The following is a 27,885-nucleotide window of genomic DNA, read 5'->3' as shown; positions in this document are numbered from 1 at the left end:
GGCCGGATTTCCCACTCGGGTTCTCCGTCACCGCCCGCCCCTTCCCTCCCTTCTTCCATGCGGACTGCGTCCGGCTCCTCCACACACCGACGTCGCCGGGCTCGCCTCCCACTCCCCTTCCCCCCCGCCGCCTCTCGGCGTTTCCATGGAGACGTTCTCTTAATGAACCGAGGGACAGGGCCTCCAGGCGGGAACGCGACCCGGCGGAGCCCGAGCAGCGGCGGGAAGAGCTGGAGCCTCGGGGAGGAGGCTGCGAGGAGCGCGGGGCGCCAGGTGGGGTGCGGCGGCGAGGGGGCGCCCCGCCGTCTGCGCCTGCCCGGCCCCGCACCTGCGCGCGAACCGTGCAAAGCGCGGGCGGCTGCGCGGCGGGGCGGGCGTGGACTCCAGCCCGCACCCGCTGCTGCGCTGGGCGTCCCGCGCCGGGACCTCTGGGCTCTGCCCTCCGCGCGGTCTCACGCTCCCACCCCCACCGCGACCCCAGCGCGGCCATCCTTACAACCGGAGGCCTTTTCTCTCAACCCTGTTGCGCGCTCCGTCCGCCCAAAGTGGGCTCCCGCGGCCTCTTTCTAAACCAGTGCGCCCCAGGGCAGCCGCTCTCTTTCTCCGTCCCGGGCGCGGACCCTGTGACTCCACAGATTTGAATTTGAGCGGGGACTTGGACTTGACGAGCAGGCAGCCCGGAGAGATCTTTCCACGTTGGCATTCTTAGGAGGGGGCACAGCTTTCGCAATGCTAGTTCTCACTTGGAGAGCTGGCGCGGGAGGTGGATACCGCAGCCCCGCGGATAGTACAGTTACCTCAGGTTGGGGGGAAATGAACAAGGTTAAACATTGCACTTTTGTGCAGGTGTCTGGATTGGATTATTACGTATTTTTTAACGGGGTTGACTTTTATCTCAGGTAAACAGCGTGACAGGAACTAAGGATTTTGTAGGAAGGAATTCGCTTTACAGTGGGCTCTCTAGGGGTTTTAAAATGGATCCTGGGTACCTGTTTAAATATTATCAGTTTTAGAAATATGTATAATACCAAGTCTGTTAATTTTTTTCCGTTATATCTTTCGTTGAATGGAAAGGTCTCAGTTACCCAGAGAGTCTAGATTCCTAGGAAAAGTGACACAAGCTTTTTAGATAAATGTGCTTTAAAAATAAACTAAGTTGAAAAGACTTAAATGTTTTTCCCAGTTCGTCAATAGTTCTGAAATATTTTTCTTAACGATGGTGTAATGTTAAAATGTGAGAAATTACTTCCATGAAGTAGCAGTGTGTAGGTGTTCTAAATTTCCAACAATTAAGATTAAATAGTTTCACACAATGTGATACAATTTCCTGTAATTGCCTGATAATTCATTTTATTTCTAACACCTCCTTTATACTTAATTATAGCAGCTTCTAGAAGCAAGTTACTTTGTAATTTGTTGGAAAGTACTGGCGATTCCAGTTTTATTTGATGGAGGATATTAAGCAGCACCTACTTATTAATGCTTTAACATTCAGTTGGATGAACAGTCTAAATTGAAAAGATGACATTGAAGTGATATACATACACATCTAAAGAATGTCCAATGATTTAGTTTTGAGGCTAAAAAAATACATGTTTAATTGAGCTGAATATACTTTATTTTTCAGATGGAGAAATCAATTATTCTATTGCTCTGGTTACAATATGTTGTTAAGGTAAGACATTTTTGAGCATTTAAAAAAAATAAGTAGTTAGGGGCACCTGGGTGGCTCAGCCAGTTAAAGCCTCTGCCTTGAGCTCAGGTCATGATCCCAGGGTCCTGGGATCCCTCCCTGCATTGGGCTGTCTGCTAGATGTTGCACAGATTTGTACATGTAAATGGCATCTGTTTTCACTGCTTACACATTGTGTTGGGAAAAATCTGTGGGAAGAGAGATCAGAAATTGGTAAGATTCATGGTATAGTGAGGCATTTTAAAGTTATTTTTGGTAGGAATTTTGATTAAGTATATCATTCTCTTGAGGTCTGAGGTCTTTTTTTTTTTTTTTTTTAATCATCTAAGGAATACATCTCTAATCCTGTGGTCTAGCTGTTTTGTCTCAGTTGCTAACACTTTCTTTCTGTAGCAATAAACTGAATCTCTAAAATAACTCAGAATCAAGCATTTTTTACTCTAACTTATTTCTGTTGCAAGTGTGTTATCAAGAATGTCTGTGAAATAATTTAACTCTGTAGCCATTATGATCAAAGTACATAATGGACACACCAGGAGGGTGTGCTGTGCTTTTCCTGTGATTTTGAGTCTCTTCTTTTCTCCCTGACCCCAGGAACATGGTATTTCCAACTTTGAGAAACATGGATCTTGAATTTCCTTGCTTTCATTTTTACTTATTTTCTTAAGTCATTTTCAAAATTATGTTTACAAATAAAGTATCCAATGGGATGTTACCTATTTCATGTTTAGAAATTGAGATTGCTGAGATACTTTTCAGTTATAATTTGACATATTATGGGCTTCATTTTTGTAAGTTTTCTAATAAAATAGAAGTGGTTAATAATAACCAAGAATGCATTTTTATTATATCTTTATAGTTACTTTTCTTTCCCATTTCAGATCTCAAAAAGTTTCTGTCATATGCCAACGAATAATAAAACAACAGCAGTTTTTATTGAATGGGATGAATTTCCTAAGGCAGGAAATCCTGAATTTTATTTTTTAAAATACCAACTTGTTAATAATTTTGCTGAAAAAGTAAGACTTTTTTTTTGACTCTGACAAAAAGTAAGCATAATGTAAATGTATTGGGACTAAATGTCACATCATAGTAGGAATTTGATGGTTATTGAGATTCCTTTTTCTCCAATTTTATTGAGATAATAATTGACATATAACATTGTATAAGCCTAGGGTCGCCTGGGTGGCTCAGTTGTTTAGGTGTCTGCCTTCAGCTCAGGTCATTATGCCAGGGCCCTGGCAACCAGCCTTGCATAGGGTTTCCACATCAGGACCCTCCCTCTACCTGCCTCTCCCACTGATTGTGCTCTCTCTCTCAGTATGTTTTAGATATATTTATTTATATATAAAATATGTTACTATAAATATATAATATTTATAAATATACATAATAAATATAATAAAATATATAGGTATATATAAATATATATAAATATATAAATGCATAAAAATATATAAATGTATTTATTTAGATAGAAAGCCACCCATGCATCCCAATAAAAAATTTTTTAAAGCAAACAAACAAAACATGTATAAGTCTAAGGTATATATAATTTGATACATTTGTATGTGTATGTATATATGATATAATGATTTGATATTTGTATATTGAAATGATCTGACATTTGATATTTGTATACTGTATATTGCAAAATGATGACCACAGTAAGTTTAGTTAATATGTATTAGCTCACATAATGACAAGTAGCTTTTTTCCTTATGATGAAAACTTTTATGATCTACCCTGGAGCAACCTTCAAGTACACAACAATATTGTTACTTATTCTCATCATGTTCTACATTATATCTCCAGAAATTATTTATCTTATAACTAGAAATTTGTATCTTTTGGTTATCTTCACCCAGTATTCCCTCAGCTCTGGCAACCACCACTCTGATCTATTTGTATGATTTTAGTTTTCTTAATTCTACATATAAATGAGATCAGTATTTGTCTTACTCTGACTGATTTCACTTAGTGTAATAATACCTTCAGGGTCCATTCATGTCGTCACAATGGCAGGATTTTCTACTTTTTTATAACTGAATAGTATTCCCCTGTGTTGTGTATGTCTATGTTTGAGCATGTATATACCAGATTTTCTTTATCCATTCATCTATCAATGGGCACTTTTATTGTTTTCTATATCTTGGCTATTGTAGATAATTCTGTAGTGAACTTAGGGGTGCTGATATCTCTTTGGGATGGTAATTTTGTTTCCTATCCTTCTTGTAGTTTTAATTTTAATTTTTTTGAGAACCTTCCATACTGTTTTCCATAGTAGCTGCACAAATTGATATTCTCAGCAGAACTGCACCAAGGGTTCCCTTTTCTCCATTTCCCTACATAGCATCTGTTGTCTCTTCTTTTTGATGATAGCCATTCTGATAGGTGCCATTTTGACACTGTAGTTTCAATTTGTATATCTCTGATGACTAATGATATTGAATACCTTTTCGTATGCCTGTTGGACATTTGAATATCTTCTTTTGAAAAATATTTCTTCGGGTCTTTGCCCATTTTAATTGGATTATTTGTTGCTGTTTGTTTGCTTTTTGTTATTGAGTTATAGGAGTTCATTATATATGTTGGGTATTAACCCACTATCAGATGTGTGGTTTGCAAATATTTTCTCCTATTCCATAGATTGGCTTTTTCTTTTGTTCATCTTTTCTTTTGCTATGCAGTTATTGGGATTTCTTACTCTTATTTCATTAGTGTGTGAAATGTGAGCATTTTATGAAATATCTTCAATAAGTAGTCAATCAAATTACCCTTGAACTTTTTCATAGGAATGATTATATTTTTAATAATTTATATGTTATACAGAGAGTAATTATTTGAGGTAATATCATTTTATGTTAAAAATAAATATTTTATGTATATATTTGTATTCTATTCGAAAAATTGCTTCTTACGAAAGAAATATACAAAAGTCAAACTTTTAATGAACATACCTGACTCAGTTAATAAACATTCCTTAAGCAGATGAATCTAATTATTTACAGAATATCAAAAGCATTCTTGTAAATCCACAAGAGCTTTCAAAATCAATAACATTAGAGGAAAATGAAGACTATCACATCATTCTACAGTCCCTAAAATATGGACAAATTTTAAGTGAAAAGTCATTTAAAATCCGTAAGTAATATATATTTGTTGTTTGTCTGTATTGCCTAATTGTAAAAAGGAAACAATTTTATTACCAGGTAATCTGAATTTTGTAGTAATTAACAGTCATATAATGGTCCAAAATTACATCATGATGATAGTGTTTTGTGTTTTTTTAACATATGTAAATTTCAAAATTTAAAGGAAATTATATATTAAGAAGAAGATTTTAATTCTGACATTTGATGTGTACTAATATGAATAGATAGGCATAGCAGAGATGTTACATGCAATCTAGATTATCTAAAAATATTATAATGCAGATTTGTAATCTAAGTCATTTATTTTAAGCAGGGGACAAGAAACTCTCATATAGTCTAGAAAGTATTTTATAGTAGATAATTTGCTCTCCTATCATAGTCATTCTTTTGTGACTCAACATCTTTTGTGTTTCATTCAGTTTTATTTGAATCCAACTAATTATTGTTCTTGACTTTTTTTTTTTAGGTAGTTTCTCAACTAGCAATATTAAAACAGTAGTGACAAGCACGAGTGTTTCTTTTAATTGGAGTGTACTGTCTTCCAATGACATTTCAGTGTCAATATCTCTCAATAATTCTTCACAAATTATGCCAAATAATGTTACAGTTAATGAGTGGGATAATTTAAAACCTAGAAGCCTATATACTTTTAAATTTGAATTTAAACAGTTGTATTTGGATTTTATAAATATATTGCAGAGACTGGATGTTCAAGTAGAAACAGGTATGCAAATATCGGGTTCATTATTAATATATTATATATCTTGTAGATAACTTGGTAGATGTATTGTTCTTTTCAAAAGTGGCTGAGCCAAGTATTAGCTACAGGAAATTGCTTGTAAGTGAACCAGCATAGTTCCTTTTTTCTAACTATATCATTTTGGTATTTGACTGATTTATTGAACAAGCTGGATTTAGAACTTAACAAGCTGGTTAAGAACTTTGTTTCCTTCCACCACTTTTGAAAAATGAAACCAAGTGGGTTCTCTTTTCTTTAGTTCTGGCAACTATTGATAACTTTTATTTTAAGGTTTTTTTTTTTTTTTTTTTTTTTTTGGACAGAGAGAGACACAGTGAGAGAGGGAACACAAGCAGGGGGAGAGGATGAAGAAGGTTTCCTGATGAGCAGGAGGTCTGATGTGGGTGGGGTTCGATCCCAGGACTGTGGGATCATGACCTGAGCCAAAGGCAGACACTTAACTGACAGCCACCCAGGCACCACTATTGATAGCTTTTTAGGTGACTTTAAAATATCAGTGAATGGTCTTATCTTCAGGTATTAATAGATCCATTAAAATCCATAAAAATATCAATCTTTCATCCTATATAAGGCTTCTTCATTATTCATCCCCAGTCGGATGTGACCAAAATTTGGAATATTCCAAGGGATAAGGGAATGTATGTTTAACTTCTTTGTGGCTTCCTAGATCCACTTCCTTCCTCCACATGGTGAAAAAGATTTAAGAGAAAAGGAGAGAGTCATAGACCCCTAATAACAGCAACACACTGGCTATTTTAATACCCTGTATAGGAATAAACTTTGAACTCCAGTATACAATTACAAGTGAAAGAGAGAAACACGTCAGCAGTAAGAAAAAGAAAGTAAGGTAATTAAAGCATCCCTTCTTCCCATCTCCTTCTCCTCCCTGTGAAAAAAGAGGACAACAGTTTGTTCAAAAGATCCTTCTTACATCTCCCCAATATGTTGGGTTGAAACACTGATAAAATATCTACTCTCCGGGCACCTGGGTGGCTCAGTGGGTTAAAGCCTCTGCTTTTGGCTCAGGTCATGATCTCAGGGTCCTGGGATGGAGCCCTACATCGGGCTCTCTGCTCAGCAGGGAGCCTTCTTCATCCTCTCCCCCTGCTTGTGTTCCCCCCACCCCCCGCTTGCCCCCCACCCCCCGCTGCCTCTCTCTGCCTGCCTCTTTGCCTACTTGTGATCTATCTCTGGGAAATAAATAAATAAAATATTTTTTAAAAAATCTACTCTCAATAGGTTGATATTTTCCCCAGTATTTCCATGGTGTTTAATCTTAGAGAAAAAGTCCAAGTGTTTTCTGGAAAGTGAACCCATTTGAAGTCAAGTAGCAATAGCAGAGAGCAGAATTCTTAGCAAGTGTTATATCTAGTTCTCTAAAATAAAGATAAACCTGAAAAGTCTCTAAAATAAACACTTAAAATTTCTCCGCCAACATAGCAGTGATAGAAAGGGCAAACTAAAGTGATTTAGAAAGAAAAGAAAAAAATCTGTGGTTTTATTTTAATTAAGTTATAATTGGACAATAATTCTGCATAATTAATTCTTAGAAACTACTTAAAACTATTTTAATTGTTTGTAACCCATTTGCTACTTGAATAATAGCAACTTTAGTGCTTTTACTGGTTTGGGAGAACTACAGGGAAAGTGCACAATTAATGCTATGAGATTTTCATGATTAATTACTATAAATGTTAAGAAATGTACTAATGAAATGTTATATTACTGAATTCATCTTTCACAGAACATTTTTCTTTCGGTAGGTTCATGTTCACGAGGATGGCTAGCATTAAGAAACAGTTGTTACAAAATTAGCAAAGAGAGGGTGCCATGGAATATAGCCCAGCGACGCTGTAGGTTATCCTTAAGTTCTGCACACCTTGTGGATATAATAAATGAAGAGGAAAAAAAATTTATAATTTCACTTCTCAGGTCAAAAAATCAGATAATAATATGGGCTGGTCTTAATGACTTGAAGGTTAGTCAATGTAAAGAAGTGCATGTATCATGATAAAGCTATGTTTCCTTCCTTCCTTCCTAATTCCTTCCTTCCTCTCTTCCCCGCCCCCCACCATTCTCTTCCTTTCTCTTTCCTTCCTTTTCTCCTCCTTCCCTCCCTCCCCCTCTTCCTTCCTTCTTCCATCATGCACTAAAAATTTAGAGTACTTCTTATAAGCCAGACACTGTTTCATTCTCCGTTTCTCTATCTCAATCTTTCCCTCCCTCCTTGCCTCCCCATCACCTGTCTTGAGAGCAGTTTAGGTTCATAAAAAAATTGAGGGGAAGGTCCAGAAATTTCCCACCTACCCTGTCTCCACACATAAATAGCTTACCCCGTTATCAGCATCCCCCACCAGAGTGATACAGTTGTTAACAACCGAGGAACATATACTGATAACATTGTAATCACCCCAAATTCATAAGTTTACATTATGGTTCACTTTTAGTACTGTATATTCTCTGGGTTTGGATAAATGTATAATGACATACACTGATTATTTTGGTATCATGCAAAATACTTTCATCAACCTAAAACCCTCTGTTCTCTGCCTATTTGTCTCTTCCCACCCCCTTCACTCTCTTTGTAGGCATCTATTTCTTCCCATGATCTTGTTTTAATTTTGGTCTTCCCCAGACCTGTTTTAAATGTGGGTGATGTCATCCATTTCTTATTTACCACCTAGCTCAACTGTTCTTATGTATTTACGTAGCCCACTTTTCTCTTCTGCGTTCCAGACATCAAATTTTCTTCTTTTTTAAAGAAGATTTTATTTTTTTATTTGACAGAGAGAGAGCACCCACAGGCAGGGGGAGTGGCAGACAGAGGGAGAGGGAGAAGCAGGGTCCCCGTAGAGCAAGGAATTCAATGCGGGGCTCGATCCCAGCATCCTGGAATCATGACCTGAGCCAAAGGCAGGCTCTTAACTGACTGAGCCACCCAGGCACCCCTATCTTATTTTCTTCTGATTATCTCTTTAGGAATTTTCCACAGACACTTCAAGATTGCCCAGACTGTCCTTTCCTTCCCACCAACCTGCTCTACTTCCTCTATTTCTCACCTCTGTGAAAAACAGAATAATGTGAAACTGAAAATATGGAATATAGAAATTTTGTTCATTTTATTTTTTTATTTAAAACATCCAGGTTCGTGCTTGCTTTGGCAGCACATATACTAAAATTGGAACGATAAAACCATCCAGGTTCATGAAATTTAATTTTACTAGAAGAGTTATAGAAAGATCTAAAGATCTTATGCAATACCAGTGAAATAAGGAATGTGTGAGATTTTCTCCCAACATTCTTATCACTATGGAAAATCTCATGAAATTTCATTTTGGTCAGCTTTTTGTAGGAAAACCCAAGGCATAGCATAGTTACCTCTGTCTACTCTGTGTTTTCTTCTTGATGATCCATTTATTAAAAATTTCCTTCCACTCAAAAATAAACCTGTTCTCTACCAGATAGCCTGACCTCTAGAGACCCAAGGCACATCAGTTTGATACCATTTTTTTTCCCCCTGTGGAACTTTGCATCAGCTTGAGGAAAACTATTGACAGTCTTTTTTTTTTTTTTTTTAAGATTTTTAAAATTTCTTTGAGAGAGGGGGTGAGAGGGACAGAGGGAGAGACAGTCTTAGGCAGACTCTGCCCTGAGTGCAAAGCCTGACCCTGAGATCATGACCTGAGGTGAATCCCAAGAGTCATAGCTTAAATGACTCTACCACCCAGGTGCCCTTTATTGACAGTCTTTAATCACATTTTCATCATTCTCTTTTGGGGCCTCCTTTATCTTTTCATAGTCAGGGAATGAAGTTCTAATAAAGATTCCTCAAATCACAGTTCATCTCTGACTCTCCCAAGCCGGCCTCCCAGCATGCCAGTCTCTTTTCAAGTAGACCAGTGAGTGTATGTATATCGTTGTTTCCTGCTGTTAGCATGATTGTTATAAACTGTTAAATTAGAATGTACTCTTCCAGTAGTTCTTGTTACTGGCTTCTGGTATCAGGTTCAGGTCATATGGTCATGACAGCCAAAGCGAGGGTGCCCAAGGTATCATGATGGTTGCTGTGAATTATTCAAAGGGGTCTAAGATACAGTCTCTGCTTTTATGATACTTAAAAATAATTTAGGAGGTAAATGAAACATCAAAGTAACTATTAAGAAAAACTTCCTTTATAATAATAGCTGAGTCCTATAGTGTCTCCTAAGTGCAAAGCGCCATTCTGTGTGATTTACTTGTATGCTATATGAGGAAATTGGAGCACAGGGAGTTAGCTTGCCCATGTGGACATGCATCAGAGTCTGCTCTTAACCATTATATTCTATAACCTCTACGTTAAGCTGGTCTCTTGAGGTTAACATCAAAGTCACCTCCTGGTTATAATCCCTGTGGCAGGTAGTGAAAGACATCACCTCATTCACTCTTGCTGAATAAGTATGAGTTTGTTACTCAACTTTGAGGATAAAGACAGTGTCTTATTCATCATTCTACCCCAGCTTCCAGTTACGGCCTGGCACTCAGCAGGAATGTGATGAAGGAAAGATTAATAGTTCTGTCTTCCAATCTAGAAAGTTTAAACCGGTAACTCTCATTTAGTTCTCACAACAAATTTATGAGGGAAGTACTGTTATTGTTCTCATTTATAGATAAAGGAAGATGGAGCTCAGAAAAATCCTGGTCACACTGCTAAGAGATGACCCTGCCAGGCTTTGAATCTGTGTCAGTCTGACCAGAGCTTTGTGCCCTGACCACTTACGTGTACTGTCTCCAATCCTCTGTCTTTTTGCTAAGCTGCAGCCCACTATGTGCAGTTTTTCAAGGAAAGAGTATTCTTCTATTCTGTTAGGTGGAATTGGAACAGATTGTTTTAACATCTCTTACCTGTGAGCATTGAGGTTGGTGATACTCACCAGTGACATCCTGTAGTAGAAAGGTATCAACGACCTCCCTTGATGCCTCTGGCTTATTCAGTGAGCTGAAATAAAGTAACTAATCTGTAATGAATAGTGGGGTCTATACTTGGCATTGTGTTGGGTCTTTACCTGCACTGCCTCTGTAATTAATTTAGAATGTTGGTTCTATTATCACAGCCATTTTATGGATGAGAAAATAAAAGCTTAATGTGAAGGCGCCTGGGTGGCTCAGTGGGTTAAACTCTCTGCCTTCAGCTCAGGTCATGATCTCAGGGTCCTGGGATCGAGCCCCGTGTCGGGCTCTCTGCTCAGCGGGGAGCCTGCCTCCTCCTCTCTCTCTCTCTCTGCCTGCCTCTCTGCTTGCTTGTGATCTCTGTCAAATAAAATCTTTAAAAAAAAAGCTTAATGTGGGACTCAGCAATTTGCTTGAAGACATAAGGCTAATGGGTGAATAAAAGTGAACTCTGTTTCTGGCTCTGATAATTCATGACAGATACATATATTTGAAGATATGACACCTGTTTCTTGTTCTCGGCTTAATTTGTACATCTTATTTCAGAAGGACAGTCATCTCACATGGACAGATGGATCATCTTTTGGCCTTAAGAAAAATGAAACCTTTTCTTTTCCAATGCTACCCAAGAATGAAACCGATTGCTACATTTTGCAACAAAATGCAACTGGATCAAACTATTTCTATACAAGATTTTTCTGTTATGTTCCACTGCCATATATTTGTAAATATGAACGTAATTATTTTTATTAATATTCTTATACCATGTAGCTCACTGTCATTATTGTAAAGATAGAATTATGATTTTTAATTACAAACAATCCTCCTCTGTATTTTTTCCAGCACCTTCTCTGCAGGAAAACCTTTTGATCCACATAAAGGATGTTGGAACAACTGAAGTTGTATTTGGTTGGCATAATCGGAATGTTTGGAACACTTTGAATAAGTGGCTAAAACTGGGATATAAAATTATCATTAAGTATTATTTAGATTATACAGAAGAACAATATTTTGAAAGCATATCCCCAAATACCACAGAAAAAACAATTACCAAATTGTTTCCTGGCCATATTTACAGATTTTTACTCTTTGCAGTAAATGAATGGGAGGCAAGAACTATGTTAAGTTCAGTATTTATTGTTGAAACACGTAAGTTACAAAATCTCTGAAAATGTGATTTTTCAGTTATTGAATATCATAACTAGCAGATATTTCCTGAGGGTTTGGTATTTTCTCATAACACTCTTGACCTAGATCTTTAGCCATTTTAACCATTAACCATTTTAAATTACAGTGGATCTGTTTATGTCTTTGACTTTGCTATTAAACTAGATAGCCATAAGGGCAGGAACTATATCTTACTTGTCTTAACAACACAGACTAGACTGGTGTCCAGCCCACAGTGGATAATTGAGACATTTTTTTTTTTGGAACTTAAGTTTTGATATGTACTAAGAGCAGGAGATAAACAGACATGCATTGTGGATTTGGGGAGACTTGCAATGAAGAGAATTAGTAAGGAAGAAAAGTAAAAGCAAACAAAAGATAGCAAAGTGTAGGAAAATGTAGGAGCCTAAATTATCAGTCACTTAGTGATACATTTAATAAGTGCTTTCTAGAATTCAGAAGATGGGTGATGGGAAGACTCATGAAAAGGGGAGGCTTAGCTTCAAACTTGAAGGAAAACACATTGTGAGCAAAAGTATGGAGACAGCAGTTTGTGGGGAAAGAATAGTGTAGGTTAACTGGAAAAGATTTCCTCAGGCATGAAGGTAAAAACAGTTGGAGTGGTGAAGTGTACCAGATTTGGGAGTGCCAGGGGTGTGAATCTCAGATAGTTGGACTTGACCTTAGAAGCATTGGAAATCCATTAAGTGCAGTTTCTAAAACTCGCCTTACCTTTTACGAAACACTTTTAATGCATAATCTCACAAAGGTCGTACCTCAGCCCTGGGAGTAGCTATATAGAAATGAGAAAACTGAGCTTCGGAAAGGTTAAATAAACTGACTAGAGGAACATGCTTTGTTAGCCACACAGGAACCCAGATGGTCTTGTTTTAACTCTTGAGCTATTGCTTCTAAAGAAAGGATAGAAAGGAATGAGTGTACTCTGTGTGTGTGTGTGTGTGTTTGGAGGTTAGGGATGGATATGGGTTTGAAGTTGATATGGGCAAAGTGCTTTTTAAAGAAAATTAATCTGGAAAGATGGATTAGAAAAACCACTGACTGGGATTGGTTGAAATGCTTTGGTGTAGGGAAAGATTTCTGCAAGGATGAATACCTGAGGTCTAGTGATGACAGAAATGAAGAATAAGGAATAGGAAGTCCCTGCTCTCTAGTCTGACAGGGCAGAAGGATTAAGAGGCATTTAAGATATGATCACAGAATGCCAGAAATGCCATTTTTGGTGGTTTTGTTATAAAAATAATGATTGAACCAATAACAGAGGTCAAATGATTTGTGAAGTGCTCTCCATTCCTTATCTCATTTAATCTTCTTAATAATGTTCCAATATCGCTACTACTGTAATTCCCATTGTACAGTCAAAAAAAATAGAGGCTCAGGGAAAGTAAATAATTTACTCAGGGAGTAGAGACATACAGTAGAAAAGCTAGGTCTCAAAATCCAGTTTTTCTTTTCTCCAACCTAGAATATTAGGGAAGTACTGAGAGGTGCTAGAGTACTCTGCCACATTATATCACTAATATGATCTATTTTTCTGATTTTTGAAATCTCCCAGGCCCATTATCAGCTCAGAATGTCACAGTGACTCTTGTGACCCCAACAGAAGTATTTTTACACTGGAATCCTCCAGATCTTATGTCTTTTCACCATTATCTTGTGACTATTTTGGATGTGGAAAACAGCACATCAGAAGAGGTGCTTGTTGAAAAATTCAGCACATCAGTGAAAATTGGAGATCTGAAATCTTTCCATCATTATCAGATATATCTATTCAGTGTTGGGGAAAGAGGAACTTTAAGCTGCTTTGAGAGACCTATCTCAGCCGTTACAGGTAAGCACAGGCCGATTTTGCCTTTTAATAAAAAATTTAAACTTCATATTTTGAAATTTATCTGCTGAAGTTTAATTATGTTGATCCTTCATCGGTATAAATACAGTTAAACATTTGAGTGTTAAATCAAAATTTAGCATAGATTCTATGGACTAAATTCATTTAGATTTACATGAACTCTTTAAACATCTGCGTTGTTCCTACCAGAGTTCCTAGAAGACATATTTCTTATAATAGCCTTGGCTGGGAAATAAGTTATCATGAAACATGAAGAAGATTAGTTCATCCACTTCTAGATCCAACAAATTGGTCTGCATATTCTTTTACTCAAATTCATTTTCTTACACAGTGTGAGGAGTTCACCTCTAGGGGGCAGTATCACTCCAGGACTTTGGGCAATTGCATTTCTAATCCTTCACCTCCACATGCCAATTTTGAATTTTTGTCTGGAACATAATCATTAGAGTAACCTATCTTTTAATAAAGCAGTAGGTATACTCCTATGAGTCACTTTTTTAAAAAAGAGATTAGAGTATTATATGAAACAACGCATAGCTAAACACTTTTTGGAGTATATTCCTGCGTGTGTAATTGTTTGTAATTGTATTGTTTGTGCATGTGTATTTAACATGCCTATATGCAAAGTTCTTTATCTGAAATTCCAGTCAAGTCAGAATAGCTAAAATTCAAACATGCTAGACCAAGGTAGGAGAAATGCAAAATGTGCACAGCCATATAGCAATTAGCCTTCTCATACTTATTGGGAATACTTGCAATACTTTGAAAATAAAACAAACAAAAGGTGCTATTTAAGGAGAACTAAATGCAAATGCTTAACATACATGTATTCAGTGTTGCAAATCCTAAGCAAACGTATTTTTCCAAATGGATAGTAGATAGCCAATTTTTTCTCTTCCTTGAGCTCAGACAAAGCTCCCTTCAATGGATAAATGCTTGGTTGACTCTATTACACTTATGAAGATGCTTTCTTTTCTTTTTCTCTTTTTTTATTATATATGCTTCATGTGTACAATATTATAATTCAACATCTGTGTACACTACACAGTGATCACTCAAAAGTCTAGTTACCCTCCCTCATGCTGCCCTTGACCCCCTTTACCCCTTTTGCCTACTCTCCAATACAGATCTTCTCCGGTAGCCATTGGTCTCTTCTCTGTAAATGTTTCCATTTGTAACTGACAGGAAGACTAGGAGGATTTCTCATAGATTTGTTCATTTTGAAGTCAAATTAGAATCTTCCATGGCATATACCTGCTTACTAGAGGGACAGGAAGAAGGTACATGTAGGTCTGCACTTTTAATTTTGGGGTCATTTGCTCTGCGTATTAACTGTAAACTGACATAGCAGTGCATATGTGGAAATTAGTAATCCCGTGTTCTTTTATTCTTAAGCTTAAGGCAATATCCTTTTTTCATTCATTATTCACTCAATATGTTATTTTTTTAGTATCAGTAATAGGTACTGGAGATGACTAGTATCTAGACTAGAATGATAATAGGTACTAGAGATGCAAAGATGAATAAAACCTAGCTTCTGACTTTAAAGGGCTATGTGCTAATAGAGTGAGACAAGTAATTTAAAAAACAGTGATAATGCTGTCTTATAGTTGCAACTATAGGGGTTCTGCTCTGGGGACTATGGGCCCATAAGAAGGATCAGTTAACCCAGAAGTCTTCTGGTGGAGTCATGCACTGCTTCAGGAGGAAGAATAGGAGTTAGCCAGGGGGCAGTAGCGAGGCAAGAGGATGCTGTGAGTAGGGCAAACAGCAAGTGCACAGGCAGAGAGGACCAAAAAAGAGGCATCTAGGTAGCCATACCTGGGAAAGCCAGAACTTTTAGAAAGGACTGACATTTGAACATTAGCAAATTGGCAAATAGTTTGGCAAGGCTGAAGTACGGGGGCTTGCAGAGAATCTAGAAAGTGTAAGCTAAGCTAGGCACAGAATAGGAAGAGCTTTCATACATATTAAGGAGTATATTTTATTCAGTAAAATTTAACTTTTATGGATCATGAAGTCTTTTGAGAATGTGGAAAGATTAATGGACCCTTGCCCATAAATATGCACATGCATAAACAGAAATTTCTGTGAGTAATTATAGGGCTATCACAGACTTACCAGATCTCATCTTTTCCTCAATCTCTGCTTGTGTGTGGCATTCATAGATTTCATCTAAGTCCTGCACTGAAATAAATGTTTGTGAGTTTTTTCAATCACACAAGAACAAAGATCTGAAGTTGTTTTTCACCCTGGAATCTTGTGGGCAGCTTGTCTAATTGGATTATTCTAGCATTCTCTGATCATTTTTATATACATAATTAATTTCAGTGCCTCTAGTCAGACCAGCTACAGTTTTGTGAAGCGGTATAGGATGAGCAGATTATGGGTCTGACCCAGAGTGATATTTTCCTGAGAACTAAAAATATGGTCAGTCTTTATTGTGTTGATAGGAAGTGAATCTCAAAACAGATTAAAAAGTCAAGTTACAGTTTTTGGGAACAAACTAATGACAAAAATTGTAAAGAATTCTTTGAAGATTATTTAAAGTATAACTACTGAACAGTTTAAAATTACATAAGTATTCTTGGACATAAATTAATGATTGATCTTGGTTTTGGTGAACTCTTGAAAGTTCAAAGGAAGTATATGACATGGGATAAACAATTAAGCCTAAAAGGAGGGGATTACTATTTTGAGAGAATTGTATAGTATTAAAAATCACAGCGGTTGATAGTCGTGTAAATTGTATAAGGAGCTAATTAGCCCCAAGTATTTTCTTCAGTTATTATGATCGACTATCAAGAGCTCTCTGATGATTTTCTGTAAGAGTAGCAACGACAACCTGGTATCAGCCTATTTTCAAATAGATATCATACCTTCAGAAATTAGAAAAGTAATATAAAGTTATAACTATTTCTAGGATAAATACCAGTCTCAAAGTCTTAAAAAAATCTACATGTTAATAACTCCCAAGTGTATATCTTCAGCCCCCAGACATTACTCCTGAGCTTCAGACTTATATATGTTTACAGTAATACATCTTATTTGGATATCTGATAGACATCTTAAATCCAATATGTCCAAAATGGAACTACAGATGTTTCCACCCAAATCTGCTGTACCTACAACTATGTCAGGTCAGTTCATGGCTATTTCATTCATCCGGTTGTTTAGGTCAAAAACCTTGAAGGCATCCTCAGCTCTTCTGATTTTCTTACAGCCTACACCCTAGCTGTCAGGAAATCCTACTGTTTCTATCTTTGCAATGAATCTAGAATCTGAATACTTCTCCCTGTTTTCCTTATGGTTGCTGTCATCCAGGCCACCACTTTCTCTCGCCAGGAGTCCTGGGCTTGCCTCCTCTGTTTCAACCATTGGCTCTCTGTGGGGTTGGTTATTAACGTTAACACCCAAGTGATTCTTTTAAATTTAGGCGAGATCATGCTTCTGCACATAAGTGTAGTTGCTACCTACTTTGTTCAAAGTAAAAGCCCATGAAACCTCTGGGTTTCTGTTATCCCCTGACCTCATTCTACTACTTTGTCCTTTCACTCTGGTTTTCTGTATTTGAAGATAACAAGTAAACTCCCACCATGTAAAAGCTTTTATTTTAGCTGTTTTTTTCCCCCTGCCTGGAAAACTCTTCTTCCAGATATTGAATATTTATCTTTTTAAAATTTTTTATGTTCAGTTAGCCAATATATAGTACATCATTAGTTTTTTGATGTAGTATTCAAAGATGTATTAAGTTTTCCCTCCCTTCCTCTATGGTCTTCTGAGCTATTCCTTATGTTCTACATATAAATGAAACCATATGATAATTGTCTTTCTCTGCTTGACTTACTTCACTTAGCATAATCCCCTCCAGTTCCATCCATGTCAATGTAAATGATAGGTATTCATCCTTTCTAATGGCTGAGTAATATTCCATTGTATATATAAACCACATCTTCTACTTTCTTAACCTCCTTCCAATGCTTAGCTCAAAATCTCATCCTTTCAAAGACACCTGCCCTGGATTCCCTATTTAATACCACAACTTCCCCCCAAAGCCACCTCCTTCCTGGGCTCCCTAGCCTTAGCTTACTTTTTCTTTTTTCCCTTAGCCTTATCATATCTAAAGTACTATATAATATTTACATTTATTTTATGATTGTTTATTGTGTATTTCCACCCATTACAATATAAACTGCATAAGGCAGTGATCTTTGTTATTTTTTTTTTTAATTTTTTATTTTTATAAACATATATTTTTATCCCCAGGGGTACAGGTCTGTGAATCACCAGGTTTACTTCACAGCACTCACCAAATCACATACCCTCCCCATGTCCAGTCCCACCCCCTTCTCCCAAACCCCCTCCCCCCGGCAACTGCACCTGGTATTTCGATGCCATGCACATGAAAAAAAGGAATAAACCTTGGCAATAGAAACCTTACTCTGATGGAACTCTTAAAAATATGAAGAATTTGGGGCACCTGGGTGGATCAGTGGGGTAAGCCCCTGCCTTCGGCTCAAGTTATCATCTCAGAGACCTAGGTTTGAGCCCCACATCGGGCTCTCTGCTCTGTGGGGAGCCTGTTTCTGACTCTCTCTCTGCCTGCCTCTCTGCCTACTTCTGATTTCTCTCTCTTTCTGTCAAATAAATAAATAAAATCTTTTTTTTAAAATCTGAAGAATTTGTCAAAGACTCTAGATTTCCTTAATGTGCAATATGCTTAATCTTATTGACAAATCTTACATAATAATAACAAGACATATTTTTCTCTAAAATTGAGTCTATTTTAAGTCATGGTGATGCAGGGATTGGCTAAATTTTACTGTAAACAGTAACTAATATTGGATTAAGACATTTTTACTCCAGAACAAGAGTAATGCTAACAATAAACTAAGATAAGTCTATCTACTTATCTGTTTTTTTGAAGGTATTAATCCTCCTCAGAAGGTTCACATTAAACCTGAAGATGTGGGAGAGGACAGTATAATTCTTCAGTGGGAATCCCCACCAGATGGCCAAGAGGTCTACATTCAAATCAAACCCTCATCAGATATAAGAGAAGTCCTGAAGCTTTTTGTAAGGAATGCCAATAGATTAAAGATTGATCATTTAACCCCTGGGATGACATATGACATTGGAATGGCAACAGTGATGAATGGAAATTTGAGTGAGCTGGTAACCATTCAACAGACTCTAAGTGAGAATCAAATGTTTTTCATTCATAACAGATATCTGCTGATTTGGGGCTATTGTGGAACATTCCCTGACACATCCCTCTGGTAGTAGGTTTTATCTTTTTAAGTAGATTGTTGGTTGCTTATCTAATGGTAGCCCAGGACCTGGAGTGGTTTGCATTCCTCTTCTCCTGAGAATGCTTAATGCATGAATTAAGGCAACATTGTTTTTGATTAGAAACTTGACCCTAAAGCCACACCGCCTAAGTCAGAATCTGGGCCAAACTAGTTGAGTGGCCATGAGCAATGTATTTAACATATTTTTGCCTTAATTTACCCATTTCTAAAGTGGGAGAAAATAATGGTATGTACATATTGAATGGATTTTCCTGAGAATAGCTGATTTAATAAAGGTGAGGGCTTAGAACAGTGCCTGACACATAGCTATATGAATGTCTGTAATTATTATTATAAAGGCATGCTGTTGCAGTACATTGAGAGAAAATACTGACAGTATTTAAAAGGCTTAGAACCAAACCAACAACAAATCTCCATGTTCTTTCTCGAATAAGGTTAATTCATGCAATATGTAATCATTAAAAATCTAAAAAAAGAAATTAAAATAAAAAATGCCAAAACAAATCTATTAAGGAAGGAGAAAGAAAAGAAATGACAAGTAAATAAATAATATTTTTGGATAGTTATAAATTGTGCTAAACATTAGGAGGGGAAAAAGCAATGTGGTGTGATGTAACTGAAGAGGGGTGGGCGGTTCTGGTGTGGATGGACTGTAATGGGAGTTACCTAATGGATGAGAAGGAGCCACAGTGCGATCAGGTGGATGAAGGGTGCGGTAGGCACTAACACCCAGTGTAAAGGCACAAAGGCTATAAACAGGGAAACGTTTGGTGTATCTGAGACTAAAAAAGGCTGTAATATGCTGTGTCTAATGAAGAGGGAGAAGAGGAATATGAAATGATATTGCAGAGGTATTCAGGGGTAAGATCACAGAGATCTTATAGGCTGTGCTTTTGAGTTTGTTTTGAGGGCAATGGGAAGCCATTCAGAGTTTTATTCAGGAGAGTGATGGTGTGAGCTGTTACAAAAATTCCCCCCTGATTGTGTGCAAAGAATGATTTGTAAAGGGTCAGGGATGGAAGTAGGACAGCTGGGTAAGAGTGTCCTAGAATTTAGGGAAAAGATGATGGTGGGCAAGGATGGGAAAGAGCAGATAGAAAGTAGTAGATATATTTTATAGTGTGAAAGTAGGAAGTCTGAGCTTTGGTGATAGAGTGCATGTGAGGAATAAAGGAAGGGTTTTTTTTGTTTTGTTTTGTTTTGTTTTTACTTGTATCTGATTTGGGTAGAAAGAGGTATCTCTGAGAAAGGAAAGAAGATTAGACCTCACAGGCCTTTTTGGCTAATAGTAGGGTAGCTTGATGGGAAAAATGACTTGGTCCAAAAAATTATGTACCAGTAGTGTCCACACTCAACCACATCAAATCTTACCATTTTGTCTTCCAAAGACTAAAACTAATGAATCATTGAATACTACATCAAAAACTAATGATGTACTATATGCTGGCTAACTGAACTTAATAAAAAAAAAAAAGAAGACTAAAACTAAATTTGTCTATAGCTATTCCATACTTAAATTTCTGAGAAAATGTGCCTGAAGATAATTATCATAGGAAAAGGTTAGGAAAAAAGAAAACATCTGAAAAAAAGATATTCCTAAAAAGAAATATTCCTAAAAAAATATATTTCATGCCCAACCCCAAAATTTTTATTGGCAGAATGGAAGTACTAAAATTAAAATTCATAAATGGAAAATGAACCAACTATTAACAATATGGGGTTAGAGTGTCCCCACAGTGTCTTGGTGCCTAAGTTTTCTCTTAAAAATTTAGATCATTGAATACATTTTTAAATTGACTTCCAGCTCTAAAGTCCTATTTTTTTCTTTGAGTCCAGGGAACTCAGGAGATTTCAACCCTCTGATATCTAAAATATAAAAATTTTATCTCCCTTTCTAGAAAGTGAGCTTCTTTGAAATCTTACTCAGCCTGGAATCTCCAGGTGTCCGACAGTTCTTAACTCTGTTTAACTCAAACACATTTGTAAAACTGCTCTCTAGCATGCAGGCTGAAACATGATTAACATATATAAATACTAGGAAAAATGATAGAATTTGGGGGTTTGAAGTTAAGATAGAAATCTTCTTGCCAATGCCCTACCTGATATGTGATTCCTAGCATAGAGCCTCTCATTATTTTGTAAATGCATCCCTGTAATTTTTCTCTATTATAAGACCATGTTTGTTTCCAGAAGCATTACAAAGAGAGCACATCTACTCCCTGATTCACATGAAAGGACATCAGTTGTTTGGAAATAGCCATTAGGTGTTCCTGGTTTCTACAGTTTCTTCTTTTTCTGGTGAATTGTCTTTAGTTTCTTCAAGCATATCACTATTTCTTATAATTCTATTAGCTTTTCTATTCTGTTCTTAACCTTAGAAGCACTACTGGTGCCATCAGATTATTTACCATTCATCATTTTTATTTGTCTCAGATGATATATATTAATCTATCCCAAGGTGCATAAACAGAAATTAATTCTCTGTATGCATCCATTCAACAAACATTTGTTGATAACTGTTACCTACCATGTCCCATTTCTCTTTCTTCCGTACAATTTGAGATGGTTAAAGCATAGAGAAACCTGTACCTGTTAATGACCTTTTGAGAAGCAGAGAAGAAAATAAAACTCACATCTTCATTGACTTCCCTTTTCTTTTTGAAACATATTTGTCCATCACTCTAAATTATCTTGAAAATAACTAGCCAGATTTGATTTCCAGTTATTATGTTGGTGCACATGAATTGTAACATGTGACCTTTGGGAGGAGGCAGTGCTTAGCAGCACCGACCTTGGGACTGGATTGTCTCAGCTGGAATTCCAGCTCCACGATTATCAGCTTATACCCACTGGAAAGTCCCTCAAGCTTTATTGGCCCTAAGGTTCCTTCTCTCTAAAATGGGAATGATGATAATCTTATCTACTGTATGAAATCAATAAAATTTAAGGGCTCAGACACCAAGCAAGCATTCTGAAAATGTTTATTATTGTGACGATTTTTATTTTCTCAGTAGGACTGGACTGGTGGCTTGAGGCGTGAAGAGCATCCCTAGTGTTTCAGCCACAGTAAAGCCGTTTGTTTATGTAGTCTCTCATTGTTGGAGGAACTAGGTACTCTTTTTCTTGAGGGAGGGAGAGCTGGCATTTGAGTCTCCTTCTGTCCCTCTCAGTATAGAAGGATAAATATTAAGATAGGCTGGAAATCTCTGAGACTTCATTCTTCCTTGCCCATAATAAAACCCTTTGAATTTAGCCTTGTTCCATTTATCTTATATTGAAAAAAAAAGTCAACAAAACCTCATATAGTCCCCACTGCTTTCACTCCTTTTAAAAGATCTCTTTCATGAGGAAGTGGAGATGCAACGTGGAGAGTTTGGGGGACAGGAAAAGAATAAAAGAAACAAGATGGGATTGGGAGGGAGACAAACCATAAGAGACTTTTAATCTCACGAAACAAACTGAGGGTTGCGGGGGGGAGAGTGTGGTTGGGTTATGGACATTGGGGAGGGTGTGTGCTATGGTGAGTGCTGTGAAGTGTATAAACCTGGAGATTGGCAGACCTGTACCCCTGGGGCTAATAATACATTATATGTTTATAAAAAATAAAAAATAAAAATAAATAAAAAACAAGAAGGCTAGGATATGAAGGATAAGCCAGGAGATCAGAAATAGTACAGATTATTGCTGGGGTCCACTAGTAGATGAGCATGTAAATTGAGCAACAGCAGAAATGGTGAAGAGGAATAACAGATATGTGAGTTATTAAAGGGGCACACACAAAGGAACTTAGTGTAGACTGTATATGGTTTGGGATGGAGAGGAAGGAGGACTCCATATTGATTCTTGTCTTTCTGGCTATGGTGATTTGATGACTGTTACCATGACAATCCAACCCTTTTGTCCCAAATGAAAAAGTTTTATAATTTACTAATGTAATTGTTTTCTTTTTTAACTTAAATGCTGTTAATAAAGATGAGTAGTTTAACATAAAAAAAAAAAAAGATCTCTTTCAGGAAAATGGGTAAGGATAAAGGTCACAGCCACGAAAGTGGAGACACTTAGATGTCTCTAGAATATGACAATACAATTAATTAATTGATTAATTTGCAATACTTTCTCTCACTTGAGTTTCCAGAGGTTCAGGATACAGTTTTAAAGAGAAGAAAGAACTTTGTCTTGTTTTCCACTTTTCTAGCCTTGGTGTCCCTCTGCTGTAATATGTCATTTATTGATGTCATTGGTCCCATTTCCCCGAACAAGTGGAACTGATGAAAAACCCCACCTTTACCAGCTATAGAGAATGTCACAGACTATACAGGTTTAGAAACTAAATTAGATAATGCCTATTTAAAGCATTGTCTTTCCTTAGAAGATATCTTCAGTGCCTAGGAACAAGGAAGTGAACTGTTTCCATGACTACACTGGCCACTTATTTCCAATCTCCTGATATTTAATTTCTGCTCAAGGTAGATTTAGAAACTTTCATATCATTGCTCACACATTCAAATGGATTGGATACTTGTGGGATGTCAGACTCGCCTTGGAAAAACCATACTTTTTGTTCACAGCTTTGTAACTGAGGAGAGCTGTAAGGGATTTAAAGAGGAAACCCACAAAAAGCATCAGTGATGACAGAAAAAGGAAAGTTAATATAGCTTGAAAAAGAAAAAAACATGGTAAAAAATGCTTTGAAACCCAGTAAACCCAGTAGTAAACCATATGGTATTTGTTATGATTAATACATTGAACATTTCCTCATAACTCCCCAGACTAAAAAAGGCAAGAAATTTATGTTACAAATGAACAAATTGATGGACATATTGCACAGGTTTTATGTTCTGGAATGCTAATTATAGGTATGTATTTAAATCCTTTTACACTGTACTGGTTCTGGGTAAACTGGCAAAATCACATTATCAAATACAGTATTATTGACTTAAAACAAGTTCCATTACATCAAACCAGATGTCACAAAGAAAACTGAAAAGCAAAGGCTGTCCAATTACTCTCTGGAAGAAAGAATATTTCCTCAGAATGTGTCTTAGAAGAAGATATATATTTGGAAGAAAGACACATATAAGGATATATAGGTTGTATTTCAATAATCCACAAATACAGTTGAAATTAAAATTGACCTGAGGGGGGAAAAATGTGAATAGAAATCATCTGAAATTTCAAATCTGCTCTAAATAGGACAGCAGAGGATTACAGTACAAGAAAGCTCTTACAGAGAGGTCAGCGAGAGTATGAAATGTAAGTGAATCCTTCCCCTAAACTGTTGCCAGGACTGCGCTCCTAAAAATGAAATGAAATCTGTTCAGAATCCCTGTGCCCACAGGATAGAGTCTGACCTCCATAGCACGGCATGCAAAGCCTCTTGCAGACAGCACCCAGCCCCAGAGGTGGCCTTGCCAGCCTGATCCCTGTTCCTCACGTACCCCGGGCTTTTACCACCTGAGCCTGGAACTAAGCACTTTGTATACAAATACAGTCTCTCATTGGATCATCACAATGACCTTGCAGAGTAGATACTAGTCTCCTTCCCATTTTAGGAATGAGGAAACCAAGACACAGAGTGACTTAGTAACCTGCCAAAGATTAGGGACTAATCTTGCCATAGTTACCAAAGACTAGTGATTAGTAACTTGTCATGCTAGTAAACAGAGGAAAGAACATGATATTCCCTGAATACACAGTGATGATGATAATCATCCCAATTTCCTTTTTGGTTTCCATGCTTCATTCATCGTTTTTCTCTTTGTCTGAAATTCCCTTCTTACCACCTCTCACCACCACACATTCTCTTTCTGGTTAACCTGTACTACCCTTTAAGATTCAGATAAAACATCCTAGACTCTGGAAGCCTTCTCCAATGATCTCTGCTAAAATTGTTTTCTTCCTTTCTTCTCAACAGCTTTTTGTTCATGTTACCAGCTCAGCTCTATGCATTTGGGATTTAGTAAGGGATTTGCATATCTCTTTCTTGAGATTGGGAAATCTGAATGCAGGAATCTGGCCTTACTTAACTTTATTTAAGCACTCTTCCTAGTATATAGGTTTTCAAAAGCATTGGCTTAATAAAAATATAAAAAAGGTAAAAAAAAATCAGAAAATCTCAGATTCTTAGGTTTTGGAGACTATTCCTGAGAATCAAAAAATGAAAGTTAATCAAGTATTTCCAATATATATGTACATACAGTCTTTCAGAATATCCACCTTATTTTTCTGATATAGTAAACATAAGTTTGCACAGGCTTTTAGTGTTTTTGCATATTCTAGAACATGCCAGACAAAATGGAGAGAAATAGATTTGAAATTAAAAAAAAAAAAAAAAAAAAAAGCCCACTGGGGTAACTGGGTGGCTCAGATTGTTAAGTGTCTGCCTTTGACTTGGGTCATGATCTCCAGGTCCTGGGATCAAGCCCCATGTCGAGTCCTGTGTCAGGCTCCGAGCTTAGTGGGGAGCCTGCTTCTCCCTCTTCCTCTACCTCTCCCCCTACTGTGTGCTCTCTCTTTCTCTAATGAATAAATAAAATCTTAAAAAAAAAAAAAAAGCCACTACTTATAAATCTCTCTTTTTATCTTTCAGATCCCAAACCAGTCCAAATTGTCATCCCATATGAAAGCCATAGTACCTCTATAATCTTATTTGTTCAAATGCCCGATATTGGAGTGTTTGACGGCATACACGTTGTAATTGAAGGAGGGCCAAATATGACCAAGTCCTTGAAACATGACAATAAAATAACTGTTGGCAATTTAATCCCAGGCACAGAATATAATTTTTTTGTTTACATCATCAGTGGGACTAAATTAAGTAATAAGTATTATGTGCCTGCAGTTAAAATAAGTATTTTGGGGGCACCTGGGTGGCTCAGTGGGTTAAGCCGCTGCCTTCGGCTCAGGTCATGATCTCGGGGTCCTGGGATCGAGTTCCGCATTGGGCTCTCTGCTCAGCGGGGAGCTTGCTTCCTCCTCTCTCTCTCTCTCTCTGCCTGCCTCTCTTCCTACTTGTTATCTCTCTCTGTCAAATAAATAAATAAAATCTTAAAATAAGTATTTTGGGATTTAGGTGTTTTCTTGATTTTGATTTTGTGTACCATTTCATATTAGTAAGCTACATTTACTTCAATGCAGTTATTTTCAAAGCTCTTCTAAAATAATTACAAATGCCTTTCTACTGAGCCTGATCTTTCGTTGCTCAAGTATGAAGAGCTAACTTTATGTAAAATTGACAAGTCCTGAATTTTTATATCTATCCATTAACAAAAATGTATGTGCATATTAATCAGAACTTAAAATGACTTATTTTAAGAGTGAGGAATGTGAATAGTTTTAGGCAAATTATGAGAACTAGGCTATATTTTTTGAGTCTAGAGACACTTAATAGTGTCTCTCAAAGCATATAATCTTAGCATGTGTTCGCTCTCTCCATGCTGCCTTTTGTCTGGAAAGAACTAGTATATATTTTCCCCACTTCTTTGAATATTTAAAATTAGTGTGTATTATATTTGTTCATACCAATACTTATGTTTTGAATTTAATTTTATTTAAATTTATTTGACAGACAGAGATTACAAGTAGGTAGAGAGGCAGGCAGAGAGAGAGGAAGGAAAGCAGGCTCCCTGCTGAGCAGAAAGCCTGATGTGGGGCTCGATCCCAGGACCCCGGGATCATGACCTGAGCTGAAAGCAGAGGCTTTAACCCACTGAACCACCCAGGTGCCCCAATACTTACGTTTTGAATTTCATATCAATTTTGGGTTTATCTTTTCTTTAAGTCACTCATAAATTCTACAAATACTCATTTTCACCATCAAAGACACATGAAATTCATCTAAGCTATTGACCTAGTAGATATAGAAATGAATGGCACAGAGTAATAAATGCCAAACAAAAATCATATGTAGTCCTAAAAATGTAATATTTTTTACTATAACATATCCAAGTTCTTCACGTTTTTCTCTTTCACTCTTTAAATGTACACATATATTATTATATTACTGTGTGTCATTTCTTCTCGAATTGTAATCTTTCCATTACTGTTTAAACTCAAGTTTTCATAAAATGCTCCCAAACTGATATCACCAGTCACATACTGTAATAGTACTTTAATCAGCTCAGTATATGTTTATACTTTATTTTTGTTTGCAATTTTTATATACTTTTTATATCATATCTATATTCTCTGTCTCTTCCTTGTGTTATAAATCTTTATGGGCAGCATTATATTTGACAGTTCTTGTCTTTAAAAATAATTAGTACTTGATCATCTAAATATATCAATTTTTGTGATATAAGTGGCAAAATATATCGATATATAAGATGACAATCTAAAGCAGCAATTTTTTTTTAGTTTTTATGAAAATTTCTTTTTCCGTATGCTGAATGGAATCTTTAATTTGAAAATATAACCCATTAAAACTCATCAGATAAGATTTGATTTTAGCTTTAGCCAATATTTGATACAAAGAGGATTCTTTTACTCCCTTGTCTGGACTTCACATTTTTCTCTCTGTTGTCCTTTTTAGCGTATGGTAATAGACTCAGAAAGCTTTAATCTCTTTTTTTTTCTTTTGGATATCATGCAGTTTGCACTGTGAATTTCCTGTTATGTAGTTTTTGTGGCAAAAAACAAAATCAGCTGCTTGTTACAGTGTTCTCAATGACTCTGAGTATTGCCACTGGTTATTATATTTGATAAACTGTCATTTGATATATAAACAATACTTTAAATTAGGATATAAAGATGGTTGATTAATAAACTTTATTCTTTACCCGAAATTATGGTTTTTTTTCCCCTTTACAGGGATAAATTAAAAGAAAAACCCAGTTAGAAAACATATAAATGGAATTTAAATGTGTTGTGTGTTTTGGGTAGGTCTGGAATCGCCATCAGATATCCACAAGGGCAAAGTGACAGACTCTTCCATAGAGATTCTCTGGAATCGAGTTGATGGGAATTTCCAGCATTATGAAATCACATGCCTGAACTGTACTGCTGCT

At 36.7% G+C, this 27,885-nt stretch overlaps 1 protein-coding gene across 1 annotated transcript; it reads left to right on the top strand.

Annotated features, from left to right (window-relative positions):
- The first annotated feature begins 46 nt into the window (after positions 1–46).
- On the top strand, positions 47–27,885 carry LOC123388824 (low affinity immunoglobulin epsilon Fc receptor-like). The gene is made up of 10 exons (XM_045069084.1): positions 47–273; positions 1,628–1,675; positions 2,575–2,712; positions 4,705–4,837; positions 5,315–5,572; positions 7,372–7,586; positions 11,081–11,683; positions 13,275–13,550; positions 18,496–18,765; positions 27,761–27,885. Exons 1-7 carry the CDS (start codon positions 58–60, stop codon positions 11,285–11,287), a joined length of 1,215 nt encoding a protein of 404 aa, XP_044925019.1. The 5' UTR covers positions 47–57; the 3' UTR covers positions 11,288–11,683; positions 13,275–13,550; positions 18,496–18,765; positions 27,761–27,885.

This window comes from Mustela putorius, unplaced genomic scaffold (assembly GCF_011764305.1).
Source record: "Mustela putorius furo isolate JIRA1106 unplaced genomic scaffold, ASM1176430v1.1 tig00003911_pilon_pilon_pilon, whole genome shotgun sequence".
Taxonomy (NCBI): Eukaryota; Metazoa; Chordata; class Mammalia; order Carnivora; family Mustelidae; genus Mustela; species Mustela putorius.
The sequence above is the reverse complement of the archived record's forward strand: the minus strand, read 5'-3'. Positions and strand labels throughout refer to the sequence as shown.